General features: G+C 31.4%; 5 protein-coding genes across 5 annotated transcripts in view; 3 read left to right on the top strand and 2 right to left on the bottom strand.

Annotated features, from left to right (window-relative positions):
- The window catches only part of LOC119675627 (conserved oligomeric Golgi complex subunit 1-like), a 3,154-nt gene extending 1,669 nt beyond the window's left edge, over positions 1–1,485 (bottom strand). The window contains exons 1-3 of the mRNA XM_038086832.1: positions 1,100–1,485; positions 350–1,029; positions 7–287 (exon numbers count right to left, since the gene is read on the bottom strand). Of these exons, the coding sequence (XP_037942760.1) occupies positions 7–287; positions 350–1,029; positions 1,100–1,236 (1,098 nt within the window). The 5' untranslated portion in view covers positions 1,237–1,485. The remainder of the gene's footprint in view (positions 1–6; positions 288–349; positions 1,030–1,099) is intronic.
- Positions 1,486–1,622: 137 nt separating this feature from the next.
- On the top strand, positions 1,623–4,119 carry LOC119683188. The gene is made up of 9 exons (XM_038096806.1): positions 1,623–1,878; positions 1,940–2,250; positions 2,311–2,409; positions 3,026–3,085; positions 3,171–3,248; positions 3,325–3,348; positions 3,454–3,507; positions 3,580–3,615; positions 3,679–4,119. Exons 1-9 carry the CDS (start codon positions 1,695–1,697, stop codon positions 3,979–3,981), a joined length of 1,149 nt encoding a protein of 382 aa, XP_037952734.1. The 5' UTR covers positions 1,623–1,694; the 3' UTR covers positions 3,982–4,119.
- Positions 4,120–6,872: 2,753 nt separating this feature from the next.
- Positions 6,873–9,205, top strand: LOC119675441 (putative mediator of RNA polymerase II transcription subunit 26). Its single transcript, XM_038086640.1, has 2 exons — positions 6,873–9,038; positions 9,098–9,205. The coding sequence occupies exon 1, from the start codon at positions 7,085–7,087 to the stop codon at positions 8,828–8,830; it is 1,746 nt and encodes a 581-aa protein (XP_037942568.1). The 5' UTR covers positions 6,873–7,084; the 3' UTR covers positions 8,831–9,038; positions 9,098–9,205.
- A 3,517-nt stretch (positions 9,206–12,722) lies between these two features.
- Positions 12,723–13,716, top strand: LOC119675626 (chymotrypsin-2-like). Its single transcript, XM_038086831.1, has 3 exons — positions 12,723–12,740; positions 12,897–13,502; positions 13,558–13,716. Exons 1-3 carry the CDS (start codon positions 12,723–12,725, stop codon positions 13,714–13,716), a joined length of 783 nt encoding a protein of 260 aa, XP_037942759.1.
- Positions 13,717–14,874: 1,158 nt separating this feature from the next.
- The window catches only part of LOC119675624 (chymotrypsin-2-like), an 8,936-nt gene continuing 8,141 nt past the window's right edge, over positions 14,875–15,669 (bottom strand). The window contains exons 2-3 of the mRNA XM_038086830.1: positions 15,144–15,668; positions 14,875–15,082 (exon numbers count right to left, since the gene is read on the bottom strand). Coding sequence (XP_037942758.1) covers positions 14,927–15,082; positions 15,144–15,668 — 681 coding nt within the window. The 3' untranslated portion in view covers positions 14,875–14,926. The remainder of the gene's footprint in view (positions 15,083–15,143; position 15,669) is intronic.

Genomic DNA, 15,669 nt, shown 5'->3' with positions numbered 1-15,669 from the left:
TTTCGCCTCATTTTTGATTTCCTGTATTGTACCCATTGTATTGACAAAATCAAAGAGATTCTTTAGTTGTGAATTAGCTATGCGTGATATATCTGCAAGCCAATGTTCGAATGTGAGTTGCACTTGTGATTTATCAAGTTGCAGTACTTCATATTTAGGACGAAAGTTTGCTATTATATCAGGTACCAAATAGGAAAGCTGTAAATCATTACTATCCATAAGGGCTATTGTTGGTGGAGCATTTGCATCGGTATGTTCAGCAAGTTTACTAGAGAGCAGGCCATTGTCTGTTAGCAGCAAAAAATATGCTATTAAAAGTGAATAAATTTTATAATTTCACAATACTTACCCATAAAACATGTGCGTATGAGTTCAATGCTATTATTTAATATTTTCAAACTAGCTAATATACGTGCTCTTACACGTCTGTTGTGTGCATCTACGTTTGATCCGTCACTCAAACAATTTAAATAAGCTGCACAGCGTAGTTGTAAAAATATTTTAAATACTCCATTTAAATTATTTTTTTCCAATAACAATAAACTTAGCAAACACTCGACGGCAACTTCAGCACTTAATTCTTCACGTTCCAACATATTTATAACGTTTTGTTTTATGGTAACGTGGAATGGTTTAAGTATTTCCCACTGTTTCTTCGCTATTGGGAATTGTTTCATTAATGTGTTGTGAACGTCCAGTTGAAGACCAGTGCTTATATGCCGACTAAACACGAATAACTCTGTAGCTGTGTAAAATCGTTCATCATCAATATGTGACCATATCAGTTCAGGCAATGATGTTAATAAGTTTATTTGCACCATTGTACTGAAATAATTGTTAAGTTGTTTGTTAGTGTTGCGATTTTGTAGCAAATCCGATGTATCGCTTGTTTGGAAGCCTATTAGTTGCTGTTCATTAAGTTTCTGACAATTTTCCGAAATACCAATCACTTGCTGTATAAGCTTGCTAGAGGAATCCTGCATAGAGGTAATTGTGTCCGCTGCTTTAAGAAGATCTCTGTAGCTCTCACTGTTTACAAATATAAGTATATTTATATTAATTACTGTCTTACTTATAAAACTATTACATTAACACTCACCCAACCATAGTGCGTAATTCCTCGCGTTTACTTTCAATCACAGTTTGTATCCTTCTATGGACAATTTCTATATCTGGTATACTGTGTTGTTCGAAAAGTGTGTCCACATTTAAATCCGTTAAATTTACATTAGCCATGTTAACTACTATTTTATAAACCACAATGAAAATTACAAAACACAAAATCGGCAAAGTTTGTTTAGACACGTATTTGACAGTCAGCTGTATGGCCAGTGGCCACGAAGATGTGAATGAACTGGCAATGGAGAGGTATGATTTGGCATTTAGACTGCCAAATCAAAATATTTCAAATCTGACAGTTACAAATAAAATACTAGCAGCAGTAAACTATATCGATGAAAAGAATAATATATATATAAGATAATATAATACTTATCAAATAGTTTAACTTTTTTAGAATTTCAATATAATTTGCAACGTTAATAAAAATTATTGAATAGAAAAAACATAGTTTGCCTGCCATATATTAAAAACTAAAAATAATATTTATTTTAATTGTTTTTGTTAGCAAAAATTTTAAACAATTAAAGACTCAATTAACGACTTTTAGAAATTGTTTTATTAAGGCAATCACAATGAATTATCTTATCACACGTGGCAGAGTACGTGGTCAAGTTATTGATGTACCCGATGGATTACCGGAATTGTTGTCTGATATAACGCGCGAAGTCTTACGCTGTCAACCGACTACAGAATGTCTCTGTCAATTTATAATTGATTATTTAACGTCTGTTATCCGAACACGTGAAAAGGCGCACAGTAAGTTACAATTCTATATATTATTCTATTAGCTTCATTTAAAAAACCTTTATATTTACAGTTGCAAAAGCTATTATTGACCGTGCTTTACGTGAGGTCGATGAAATAATTGGCGATTTGTGCATTTGTGATATACCGGAAGATAAAGGTGAGAAGTTATGTTTAGCAATGGAGGATTGTTTCAAACGTTTCCTTGAAAAACAACGCTGTGAAAGAGGTCGAGAACGTGATGTGATTAAGTTTTATGACGATGATATGTTAGATGAGTTGATACGTCGTTGTAGATTTTCGGATGAGGAACTTAAGATATCACGACCTGTTATCGAAGATGCTTATAATCGTTTCGTGCAAGCGTATTTGAACGCATCAAAGGTGAGACTTGAACGTCATCTGTATTTAAATTGTATTTGAAATTTGTGCTTCTTTAATCAGAGTGCAGATGGATCTGACTTGTTATATCAATACTTTATGGCACGTGAAATAAAGCGCAGAGAAGAACTAAAGAGAGAAAAGGCCGCAATCGCTATACAGGTAATTTAAAAACAATATTTTCCAATTAGGCTTAGGACTCTAATCCAGTATCCTCAGTTTATGCTGAAATTCAATTTCCTGATATAATAAATAGAATATAAAAGCAATTATTGAAACTAACATTTTTGAAAATTTTGAACTGAGTTTAAGAAATTTTAGCGACATACATGCGGTTCTAGTACATATTTCTTTTTTGCAATTAATCTGATTCAGGTTTGGATAGTCTGATATACAAAGTTTTTATAGTTTATGTAGTTTTTATGGTAACTATAGTCCATATATTTTTGCAATGTACAAATATATATACGCAGTAAAAAGTATATAATTGCAAATGGTATATACTTTAATCTTATTGATTTAAAATGTGGGAATTGTTGTTTACGAATTATAGTTTTGGTTCTTATGGTTTACATAAATCTGGGACCTGTAGTTTTTTTTTGAAAGACCATATAGTTTTTTGAGTATTGTCTTAAGATTTTTGCTCTGTAATAATACTAATCGTACAGAGATCTTAAGAGATCTAATTTTTTTAAGCATCAACAGTAAACTTTGTTTTATTATTATTAATATTATTATCTATATTATAATTAGTGCCTTTTTTTATCAATTTTGGTAGGCCACATACCGAGGTTACAGGGTGCGCAAGCAAATAAAAGAAGAGTTATTATTACTTCAGGTAAGTTGATACATTTACGTTTTAATTTTTATATTATAATAATAAAAATTATATAAACTTATGCTCAATCGAAATGCATTTTTAGCGTCAAAAAGAAAGAGAGGAACAAGAAGCAGCTGCTAAAATCATACAAAGATTTTATCGTAGAAAATTCGGAAGACCAGTAAGTCAGAACTATTATACTCATATTAAGTATTAATTTTGTTCTAATAAATTCATTCATACATTTCATTTTATAGGATTATGAACCGGAGGAAATGGAGGTATTAATATTGTACTTTTCGTATATATAATTGCTGGAAAATATGAGTTTACTCATTCTTATTATGTAAACTGTTTTTAATTAATGTGTGCTAATTAATTTTCAGATGGAATCATCAATTATTTGCACGCCTTCTTCAGAAGTATCTTTAGGCACCAAGGTACATAACATAATATACTATATACTCCATATTTCAATATATAAAAATACTCATTATTGTTATATATTTTAGTTTGCTACGGTGCCAGTGACACCTCCAGAGTTGAAGGTATTTGTTATGTCTATAAGTAAATTTTAATTTGATATTTTTAATATATTCAATATAAATTAGGAAGGAGAGGAAGAACAGTTAGAAGACAAAGAGAAAACGGAACCAGAAGAAGAAAAGCCTGAATCTGAAATTATGCCATCACGTATTGGTGAAGTGAAAGACGAATTTGAAGAAAATAAGGCACAATTCCAACAAGAGCTACAAGCCCAAGCTCCTGAACCTATTGAAGAAAATGAGAATGTTAACGATGCACAACCTGTTGAGGTAATCGAAGAACCTCCAGCCGCAGAAGTTGCCGCTGGTGAACCTCCTGCCGCCCAGGAAGAAGCTCCTGCTGCACCAGACGCTCCTGCCCCAGAATAATAAGGTTGAGCAATTAATAATGAGCAATGGAAATGCAGAATTTTTTAAAACACCTATTTTTATTGGTTAATATTAAATGAATATATTTAATATATAATTTTTGCTATAATTCGGAATAAAAACTGAGTTGAAATTTAATGTGGATTTTTGAAGTTTTGAAGTACAAATATTTAAATCCAAGTTAAATATTTGTACTCTTTCTTAAATTTTTTTTTCATAGAATACATTTCGGTTATTTCAGTTTTATATATTTTAAAATATTTTATATGTGAGTATACGAGTAAGAGTACTCAAACCCAAACGCACATTTCACTCATAAAAAACTTCTTATTTTATGAACCGTAATATTAAATGTGTGGAATCATGGAGCGCAACGTATTTAAGTGACGTAGGGGGTGGCAAGTAGACAGAACTTTTTATAGTAAGTCCTGTCAAATACTGCACTATTTACATGATTACGCTTACATTTAGTTTTTTAAATAAATTTTTTTTTAAGATTATTTTTTTATTTTTTTTAAATAATGCTTTAAAGTATATATTGAATATATTGCTTTTAATGCTAACAAATACAACTCTGAAAATGATCAACCTGGGGTTTTTTTTATTAAAATTGTTTATAATAATTTTTATTATCGACCGACTTCAAGTGCTTGGGAAAAGAGAGTGAAGCAAGTATCGTGCTATAATTAAATTTTTTTAAATTTAAATATTATTTATTGAGAAATAAATCCGAGTTGAATGAAAAGGGATTATGAGGATTCTGTACGATAATATATAGTTGCAAAACGGTGGATAGCTGACTTGAAACATGGTCATACTAAATTTCGAAATGTAGACTGCCGATAAAAACATCAAAAAAGAGAAGAGCATAAATTAATTTAAAATGGCAAATGTTGTTGATGCTGGAGATGTTTAGCTTAATAGCATTTAGAAAATATTGTACAAAGATTTAGATATAAAAATCCTTTCGCGCGTATAGACCTCATTTGTTGATAATGGACCAAATATGTAATTTTTGCAGTATTTTTGCAGTTAAACCTTAAGTTTTTGAGATGACAAGGTTTTGTTGCAATTTTGTTTGCTTGAAAATTGTTTCGTTATAGGTGGAAAATCAATTTTTAAGACAGAAAAATTTCAGTTCATCTACACAATGATTTGATTTAAAACGAATATTTTTCTTTATATAAAAACCTTTCGAAGATCCTGTGTGTTTAATTAGCTGTAAATAAATTTCTAAACAATTTTGAGTTAGTAAAATAAAGAATAAAATGAGTTATGACATATGATCTAGAAGCTTGTAAGGATGGAAATTTACACTAAATTTCCACCTACATAAACGCTACATAAACATGCACTAAAAACAATAACAACACGAACTAAAACACATCAACACAACACAGTTTTTTATAAAACGACACACTTTTTATATGGTTATGTTCAAACTTGGAAAAGTAGACTCACTGGTAATAAATGTTGCAAATATCTGGAATTAAATAGATTAATTAATATTTAAAATATTTAGTCACAACCATTTACCAAAACCCAAACCGCTTACAAGCCTTAATAACATCTCAAACTAAGCTGAAATAATATTAAAATGAAATATAAAAATATAATTAAATAAATTAATAATAAACTCACCTTATTTATTTGTTAATTATATTTCTTGTTTTTATGTTGTAAATATTCATCAAATATTTGCACTTTTAATATTTTATTTATCGTAACAAACAAAGAGTAAATAAAAAAAACCACCACCGACCGAATGTAGTTTTAAAACACGTTTTGTAAGAATCAAAACAAAGCAGCGTTAACATAAGAAAACAACAAAAATATTCGCCGTAAGAGAAGCTTAAAGAGAAGATAAATACCCAAGCTGAGTACCGCACAAAACATGAAATAGAACATCAGAACGGCAAGAATAAACAAGAATTACGTGAGATCAGCTGTAAATAAAATGATACGCTACACAAAAGCTCGGTCGAGTGTGTATATAAGACGCGCATTTTACTTATGCGAACACTTTGGTTTATAATTTCAAAGGCACATACACCTTGGAAGACCAAGTCAACTAAGCTCTAGAGGCACAAAGGCATAATAACTATTAGGACACGACAGGTGGTTTAACGTCGACTGGGTCCAAAATAGTTAATAAAATTAAAATACATAAGGATATTTTATATGAAAAAAATATCGAATCAAGGTATAATAACTATTAGGACACGACAGGTGGTTTAACGTCGACTGGGTCCAAAATAGTTAATAAAATTAAAATACATAAGGATATTTTATATGAAAAAAATATCAAAATCAAAACATAATAATTATTAAGACACGACAGGTGGTTTAACGTCGACTGTGTCCAAAATAATTGCTAAAATCAAAATATATAAGGATATTTTATATAAAAAAATATCTTTCGGAAGGAATAATTACTAGATAATTATTAAGACACGACAGGTGGTATCACGTCGACTGTGTCCAAAGTAATTCTCTGTGATACACAAAGGAGACTGACTATAACGAAAATCTCCAAACGAAGGCATAATTGTACTTGAATACGACCGGAGGTCTCACACCAACAATAAGGTCAGAAGAATACAAAATCAGGGGCTTGAAGAAGGAAGATCTATCAAAAATATTCAAGGACTGACACTTCTCCAAGAATATCTTTATTTAATTATTAAATTTTTATCCTTTTGAAAAAAAACTACATATTTAAATTTTGTATATATATACATATATATTTATTTTATTTTTTTTTTCTGTGGAACAAAGTTAATTTGTTTTACTATACTAAATAAATATTTAAAATTTATGAACTCTGAATAAAGTATTAAGTAAATAAAGAAATTGAAATAAAATCACAGCGCTTTGAATATTTTGGTCACAATCTATAAATTTATTGTGACGACTTTGGTGAGACTGAGCATACCTCAGCAAATAGGCAACGACTGCGAGAAAGGGTCGTTACAGTTGGCGCCCGAGCAGGGACCAAAATATTCAAAGGTCGTTGAGATAGTGATGGAAATATAGTAGTCAAGCAAAGAAAATCTAAAAACTAGATGATATAAAATAGTAACATAAATCGAAAGAAGAAACAATGTCGGTGGGATCAAGAGGAATACCAGGGACTGAGAAAAGTTCAATAAATCCTCCAATGTGCTCCTATCGTCAGACAATTGAATACGTAGAGAAATGGTCCTTCCGATATCACGGTGGCAAGGACACATTAGATTTCATCGAACACATAGAAGAACTAGCAGACATGTACAACATCGATGTAAATCTAATTCCTCGAACAATGCCTCTACTCCTCGAAGGCGAAGCACTAGAATGGTTTCGCAATAACAATTGTCGTTGGTCACTTTGGACACGTTTCAAATTCGATTTCTTATCATTTTTTATTTCTGCTAGATATTTAGAAAACTTACAGGATGATGTAATATCCCGCCATCAAAAACCCAATGAGAATTTCAAAACATATTTAATTGACATCAAAAATCTTATGCGACGAGCCTGCACAAATCCAGATTCGCAATTAGAGCGAATATATCAAAACATGAGCCCAGACTACCGAATCTTTATCAGACGTCGAGATTTTTCAAGCTTAGAGCAATTAAAAATACTTGCTGATGACTTCGAAGAGCTTCGCAGAGAACAGCATAAAGTAAATCGGGGCGGTATACGAGGAGAAACTATGGGCAGGTGCATCGTAGTGGAGTCCCCAGAAACGATGTCATTGCAAAATACTATGAGATGCATACCCACTACACCAATACGGAATAAACTTATCCAGCATCATAAATCAGAGCTACCTATCTTGAACAAGCAACAGAACCGACCGGCGGCAAAGCAAACAACAGCAGTAAGAACTAGAATTACCAGTCCATCAACAGAATTATTACCTAAGCCAAGCATAATAACACAGCAGAAGCAACGTAAAAATTATTTAGAGCAGATGTCATGCAAATGTCTCGTACCATCGCAAGATCCAGGACCAAGCAAAGAAACTCCAGAAGTTTGTGATTTACATCAACAGGAACTCATACAAATGCAAGAGATACAACAGGTGCAAATTGAAGAAATACAGCGAAAACAAAATCCAAAACCTGTCAATAAAACTCCGGAAATACCTAAGCAACAGTCAGTCAGACAAGATCCACGAGTTTTACCAGTTCAACAACATGTCGAACAACTACAGCACGAACGGCAACGCGAGACGCCAAACAAAAGAAATCTAGAAAGAATTAACCTAGTCCAAGTCATACAAGATAAACCGACGTTTCAAATACCACCACCACAAAGACTCCAACATGTTACAACTACTGAAGAATATACACAGGTGCAAGAGGCACATTCACAACGAAATCCACCGCTTCAAGAAGAACAACTTAGGAGACCATCGACTAAATTAGTAAGAACATCGTTACTTTCCATACCTCAAGATCAAGTACACTCAGAGACGTCGCTAATACCGCGACAGGAAATGCCCGTCAAGCAATCAGATCAATGTCAACAGGAGATTAAAGTCATCGAAAATAAAACTACACAACATCGAATGACTCACAAAACCCCAAGTCCCATTCAAGAATCACAACAAGTTTCACATCAAGGAAAAGATAATTCTACTCAACTGAGAGAAAAAGTAAATATCCCTATGATGCAAATAAAAGAACAATGTCTCGGAAGTTGGAATTCTTCCAGCAATCGAACTCAGCAAAAGCAAATGGAAAGTCAAGGTGAACTCCAGCAGAGCGATCACGACTATATCAACACGCATCAAGACAAGTTTTACAAAGTGTTTAAATCTTCAAAGAAACGAAATAGAAATCACTCAAGCAGGTAGTGGGTCAGATCCAGTTAACTTTCCCGAAGAAGGAGGGAAATGTAAGGATGGAAATTTACACTAAATTTCCACCTACATAAACGCTACATAAACATGCACTAAAAACAATAACAACACGAACTAAAACACATCAACACAACACAGTTTTTTATAAAACGACACACTTTTTATATGGTTATGTTCAAACTTGGAAAAAGTAGACTCACTGGTAATAAATGTTGCAAATATCTGGAATTAAATAGGTTAATTAATATTTAAAATATTTAGTCACAACCATTTACCAAAACCCAAACCGCTTACAAGCCTTAATAACATCTCAAACTAAGCTGAAATAATATTAAAATGAAATATAAAAATATAATTAAATAAATTAATAATAAACTCACCTTATTTATTTGTTAATTATATTTCTTGTTTTTATGTTGTAAATATTCATCAAATATTTGCACTTTTAATATTTTATTTATCGTAACAAACAAAGAGTAAATAAAAAAACCACCACCGACCGAATGTAGTTTTAAAACACGTTTTGTAAGAATCAAAACAAAGCAGCGTTAACATAAGAAAACAACAAAAATATTCGCCGTAAGAGAAGCTTAAAGAGAAGATAAATACCCAAGCTGAGTACCGCACAAAACATGAAATAGAACATCAGAACGGCAAGAATAAACAAGAATTACGTGAGATCAGCTGTAAATAAAATGATACGCTACACAAAAGCTCGGTCGAGTGTGTATATAAGACGTGCATTTTACTTATGCGAACACTTTGGTTTATAATTTCAAAGGCACATACACCTTGGAAGACCAAGTCAACTAAGCTCTAGAGGCACAAAGGCATAATAACTATTAGGACACGACAGGTGGTTTAACGTCGACTGGGTCCAAAATAGTTAATAAAATTAAAATACATAAGGATATTTTATATGAAAAAATATCGAATCAAGGTATAATAACTATTAGGACACGACAGGTGGTTTAACGTCGACTGGGTCCAAAATAGTTAATAAAATTAAAATACATAAGGATATTTTATATGAAAAAAATATCAAAATCAAAACATAATAATTATTAAGACACGACAGGTGGTTTAACGTCGACTGTGTCCAAAATAATTGCTAAAATCAAAATATATAAGGATATTTTATATAAAAAAATATCTTTCGGAAGGAATAATTACTAGATAATTATTAAGACACGACAGGTGGTATCACGTCGACTGTGTCCAAAGTAATTCTCTGTGATACACAAAGGAGACTGACTATAACGAAAATCTCCAAACGAAGGCATAATTGTACTTGAATACGACCGGAGGTCTCACACCAACAATAAGGTCAGAAGAATACAAAATCAGGGGCTTGAAGAAGGAAGATCTATCAAAAATATTCAAGGACTGACACTTCTCCAAGAATATCTTTATTTAATTATTAAATTTTTATCCTTTTGAAAAAAAACTACATATTTAAATTTTGTATATATATACATATATATTTATTTTATTTTTTTTTCCTGTGGAACAAAGTTAATTTGTTTTACTATACTAAATAAATATTTAAAATTTATGAACTCTGAATAAAGTATTAAGTAAATAAAGAAATTGAAATAAAATCACAGCGCTTTGAATATTTTGGTCACAATCTATAAATTTATTGTGACGACTTTGGTGAGACTGAGCATACCTCAGCAAATAGGCAACGACTGCGAGAAAGGGTCGTTACAAGCTTATCTGGTACCAAAACTTCATAACTTTGTTTTAAAATTAGTTGATACTTCTAAGTGCTGTATATGAGAGGTGTTGAAGAGTTATTGCATCATATTCTATTTAGAAATTATTATTTCTAAAGGTACTCAATCACCGATTAACCTCCGCATCTATCGTACATTGCTTAATAAAACATGGGTGTTTATTGATCGAATATCAATTGATGTAGTAGTCTCTTCAGGAACAAAGATTTATTTTTGTTTTTCTACCACTAATGCAAAAACATAAAAATGTTCGATCTGTGACTTCCAGAAGTCAGTTCTAATATACGTTATTGTACATATGAGAGTATTAGGGATGAGGGAATATATGTTTCAGTTCCGATTCAAAAGAGCAGATTATTTCCTTATAATAGACTGCAGTTAACATAATAACGGAGTGTGTTAGATCCGAAAACATATACAAGATTTTTTAGCGATACTGGCTTTTTATGATAAACTAAGAAATGCAGGACTATTCCATTTTCATGAATAAATGGGTAACGGCCCACAGCTGTAAACTTTTGGTTTAAAAAAAAAGTTATTAAAATTATAATTGTCTATGTTTTTTTATTGAATGGGCGAAACATGGTTAGTTGTCCATAGGCACCGAATTTCTTTTATGTGTTTAGTACAGGCACGTGTGTAAGCATCTCACCAAAATGAATCGAAGGATTATATTTATACTTATGTATATCTATCATTAATGCTATTATTACTGTTTGTTAAGATGAATTTTTTCTTTTAATTAAAATTAAAATTTTTCACCAAAAAAGTTAGTTATATGATTGACACGAGATTAAGATATTATTGATACTTAAGTATATCCACATCCATGTAGTTACATCTTGTTAAGTTAACATACTGGTTTGTCAAACTTTTCGATAAAACGGGTTATGACTAACTGACTCTTCTTCTTCATAGGAAAAAATATTATGATAATTATGCTATTAAAAGCTCTTATATGCTTTCTAATAGCACTTTTTAATGAAGAATTCTTGATCATTTTATCTATATAAGTGTAACATGAGTTGACTGTAATGTTGTAAAATAATATATAATATTAATATAATATGTGACAATGGATGTTGGAATCAATGAAACAATAGTTTACGGACATCACAGATATTGAAAAGCATCAGTAAGACTTGGAAAGCGTAAATGCTTTACTAATTTCATTAAAAAATAGTGAATGCTATTCCGTTATATATGTATGTTTTACACTTTTTGCCTAAATCCGAAAAAAATGATACTTTGTTTATAACAGATATTCAAATTGACTTCGTAGACTATCTTTATTGGTATTTTTTTTTTTATTTATTTAACAAAAGTCAAAAGATTAAAAGTCAGATCAGAGACTTGTGAGATTATGTTATATATATCAAAATATTAAATGACAACTAATATTGTTCTCTGTCAAATTGAAAATGCTATTGTTATACGAGTTTAAGTATGTACTACAATTAATTTAACGATTAATTTTGACCAATGATCTGGGAAATGGTGCCAAACCTTTAGTGTTAGTTGTTGACCATCTGGGGCATCGATTATATATTTCATTCTAGATTTTTCTAGCTTTGCTAATGTTACAACTTAGCTAAATATGTTAATATAAATAATATAGTATATAGTATAATTCTTAACATAATTTATGAATTGGAGAGCTATATTTCTTTGAAGGTGGACTACTGTAATAAATTTATTTACTATATGTTATTTGTTCCATTATAGTATAATATATAGTACATCATTATATATTATATGGTAGAATATAAGTTATAGTATAGGGTATTTACAGCACATAATATACTCGATTTTAATTGAGTACCAGTCAAACGTTCCAGTTTACAGACTTAAAATGAATTCAGTACATTTAAACTTTGACCAGCATAACTGAGTGTGACATTTATTATTTCAAGATCAAATTGAAATGTTGATTGGATATACATAATTTAAGAGTTTATCTATGCAAATCATTTATGCAGAATTAACGCGTTAGCTTCAACCTTTAATCTAACATATAAATAGCTTATAATAAATTAGTTCAATTATTATTACGGATAACAATTAAGAATAAATTGAACAAAAAATGCGGAAAATTAATATTATTGCTAAATATAGTATTTTACTCATAAACTTAATAAATTTAGTAAATGGTTATCAAAGAATCGGTAATAATATGAACACCCAAAGACAAAATTTCGAATTGTTGCAATTAATATTCTAATATTAATTAATAATTAGATAATTAGAATAATTTATTTTTTTATTTTAGCAACAAAAATGTTTTAATAATTTTATATTTTCTTTTAGTTCATCCGTATAAGTTAATTTATGGACAAAATACAACACAACGGATTGTGGGTGGAGTAGATATACCAAGAGGCACTTACGTACCGTACCAGGTTTCATTACAATACCGTGATAGAAGTAACGAGTTTCACCATTACTGTGGTGGTTCTGTTCTAACGGCGAAACATATCTTAACTGCTGCACATTGTTGTCTTGGCTTGAACCCTAAACGTATCTCTGTTTTAGCAGGGGTAAGAGACTTAAGAGATAAGACTGGGCAACGGGTACAGGTTGTGTCATACGATATACATGAGGATTATCAAGAGTTGTTCACAGCAGATATTGCAATACTACGTTTGGATTCGCCACTTCAACTGGATGGTGTAGCAGTTGCACCAATTAGTTTGAGTGGTACAAGTAAAATTGGTGGTGGTGTTCGAGCCACACTCACAGGTTGGGGATTACGTTTACCCGTACCTTTTCCGTTTTTACCATCTCATTTGGAAAATATTAACTATCCTACCACACTACAAACTATGAACTACAGCACTGTTTCAAACAGAGATTGCGAAAATAGTGGTATTCAGTTAACTCCTGCTGAAATATGTGCCAAAGGTTATTTCCTCAGAGGCGCCTGTTCCGTAAGTTTTTTTACATATTCTGTAAACATTTTTTAATGTATTTAATATTTTTAAGGGTGATTCTGGTGGTCCTTTGGTTATACATACTCCAAACGGCTTACGTCAAGTTGGAATAGTTTCTTATGGCTTAATTATTTGTGGAGTTTTTGATGTGCCTGATGTGTATACTAGAGTGTCAGCATTTCAAAATTGGATAACAAATCGTATAAAGTAGATCGCTGATGATTTGAAATTGTCAATTAATTATAAAAAAATTTTTTGAAAACGTATTAACTATTATTTTATTTAATAACTGCTGCAAAAACCCTTATTCTTCCGTAACATAATATTACAATATTCCATGTAGATTTTTGCTTCATATAGAAATCTGATACACTCTAAACAGATATTGTTTATACTTTCTTGTAATCCCACAATAACTAACTTTAGACCCGAACAAATCAACTACTATGCTTAGTACAGGTTGGGATTGGTTTTTTCATAACTTATATTGAGACATAACAACGCCACTTAAGTGATGAAGTCTTTTTCTGTAAAGAACTGAGCTATCGCTGACCATTTTATTAAACCATAGTCATAAGCTCGAAGAGCCTTGACTTATTTAAGTGATAGAATAAGTTGCAGTGACTTGTAATATTATCAGATTAAGTTCTTAAGTCTATCCAGTCTAGCGAAAGCTTCTTATTCAATATTCCCTTTACTTGTTTTAGAAATCATTTCTTAAGCTAGTGTTCTTAAACATGTTAGGATATCTTTATTTTGGTTAGGTAATCTGTCATTTAATTGTCTTCATGTTTGGATATCATTTTAAAATTACTGGACTGAAGTTCCTTTACATATTGAGAAGGTTTAGTTAATCATATACTATATTTGAGATAGTCGGTATAGTCAGATTTTCAGACATCTTTCCGCCACCATTCTACTTTTTTTCTAACTTCGACCCATCTATGAATCAAATGTGTGAACCAGTTTTGAAAGAAATAGAATTTGTTCTCAAGACCTCACTTCGTTGATAACGACGTGGAAGTTTCTGAAGAAGACCAGTTTTTAGCATGATGTAAAATGGAACTATGAAGAAAGTTTTTTAAAACTTTAAGATGCCAATTTACATTTCTCGTTTATAACTTCGAGAATGTCGTCTGGTCAAAAGGCATCTAGAGCAGATTAGGAAGAGGTGGGATGTCTAAAAAAACTCGTAAAGCATTCGTTTAGGGGGATTTTACTAACCCATTTATACTTATATAAACTAAAAGTTACAGTTTGCTTCGTTCCCTGTCTGCATTTCTTTGTTTGATTTGGCCATCATTTCAGCGAGGCTTAGGTGACTATCATAAATCATAAAGATTGTCTTTCAATATCACTCTCTCTTTATTAACATTAACATATTAACAAATTTAATTATTCATTAACATTATATTTCGGATTTATGTCATTCGTTTTTGTATCCAATCATCAAACATTGAAACACGTGTATACACATCAGGACTGTTAGTAGCACAAATTGCAGTACCATAAGAAACTACACCGACTTGTTTAAGACTTTCTCCATTTTGCATTACTAAAGGACCACCAGAGTCACCCTGAATACAATTATTTTAAATTATAATTATTTATTTAACTAATAGTTATGGTTTCACTTACTCTACATGCACCTTTTCCGACTCGTTCCAATGCACAGATCTCAGTATCCGTCAGCTGCGACATAATCAGTTTGCAATTATCGTTTGTTATTGTTTTGTATTCAAGTTTTTGCATACGTGTAGGTAATCTATTGAAGATTCCTGGACCGAAATACCAAAGAGCTCCCCAACCAGTTATAGTGACGGGTTGACCCCCGCCAACTCTGTCGTTACCAGTGACATCTATCTTATCAACCTTTTCACCATCCAATTGCAATGGTGGGTCTATAGTTAAGATAGCAATATCGCTAGTAACGAGTTCCTCATAGTTTTCATGCATCTCATAGGACAGTACTTGTGAGCGCTGTCCTCCTTCATCAGTTAAATCTCTTATGCCTGCTAGAACAGAAATTCGCTTTGCATCTTGTCCGTTTACACAGTGAGCCGCAGTTAAAATACGATTTGGCGATAATATGGAACCTCCACAAAAATGATGTTGTTTACCATCTCTAGCTTTGAATTGCATCGAAATTTGATAGGGTACAAAT

Source organism: Teleopsis dalmanni, chromosome 2 (genome assembly GCF_002237135.1).
Source record: "Teleopsis dalmanni isolate 2A chromosome 2, ASM223713v2, whole genome shotgun sequence".
In the NCBI taxonomy this organism is placed as follows: domain Eukaryota; kingdom Metazoa; phylum Arthropoda; class Insecta; order Diptera; family Diopsidae; genus Teleopsis; species Teleopsis dalmanni.
This window is presented reverse-complemented; position numbering and strand designations above follow the sequence as displayed.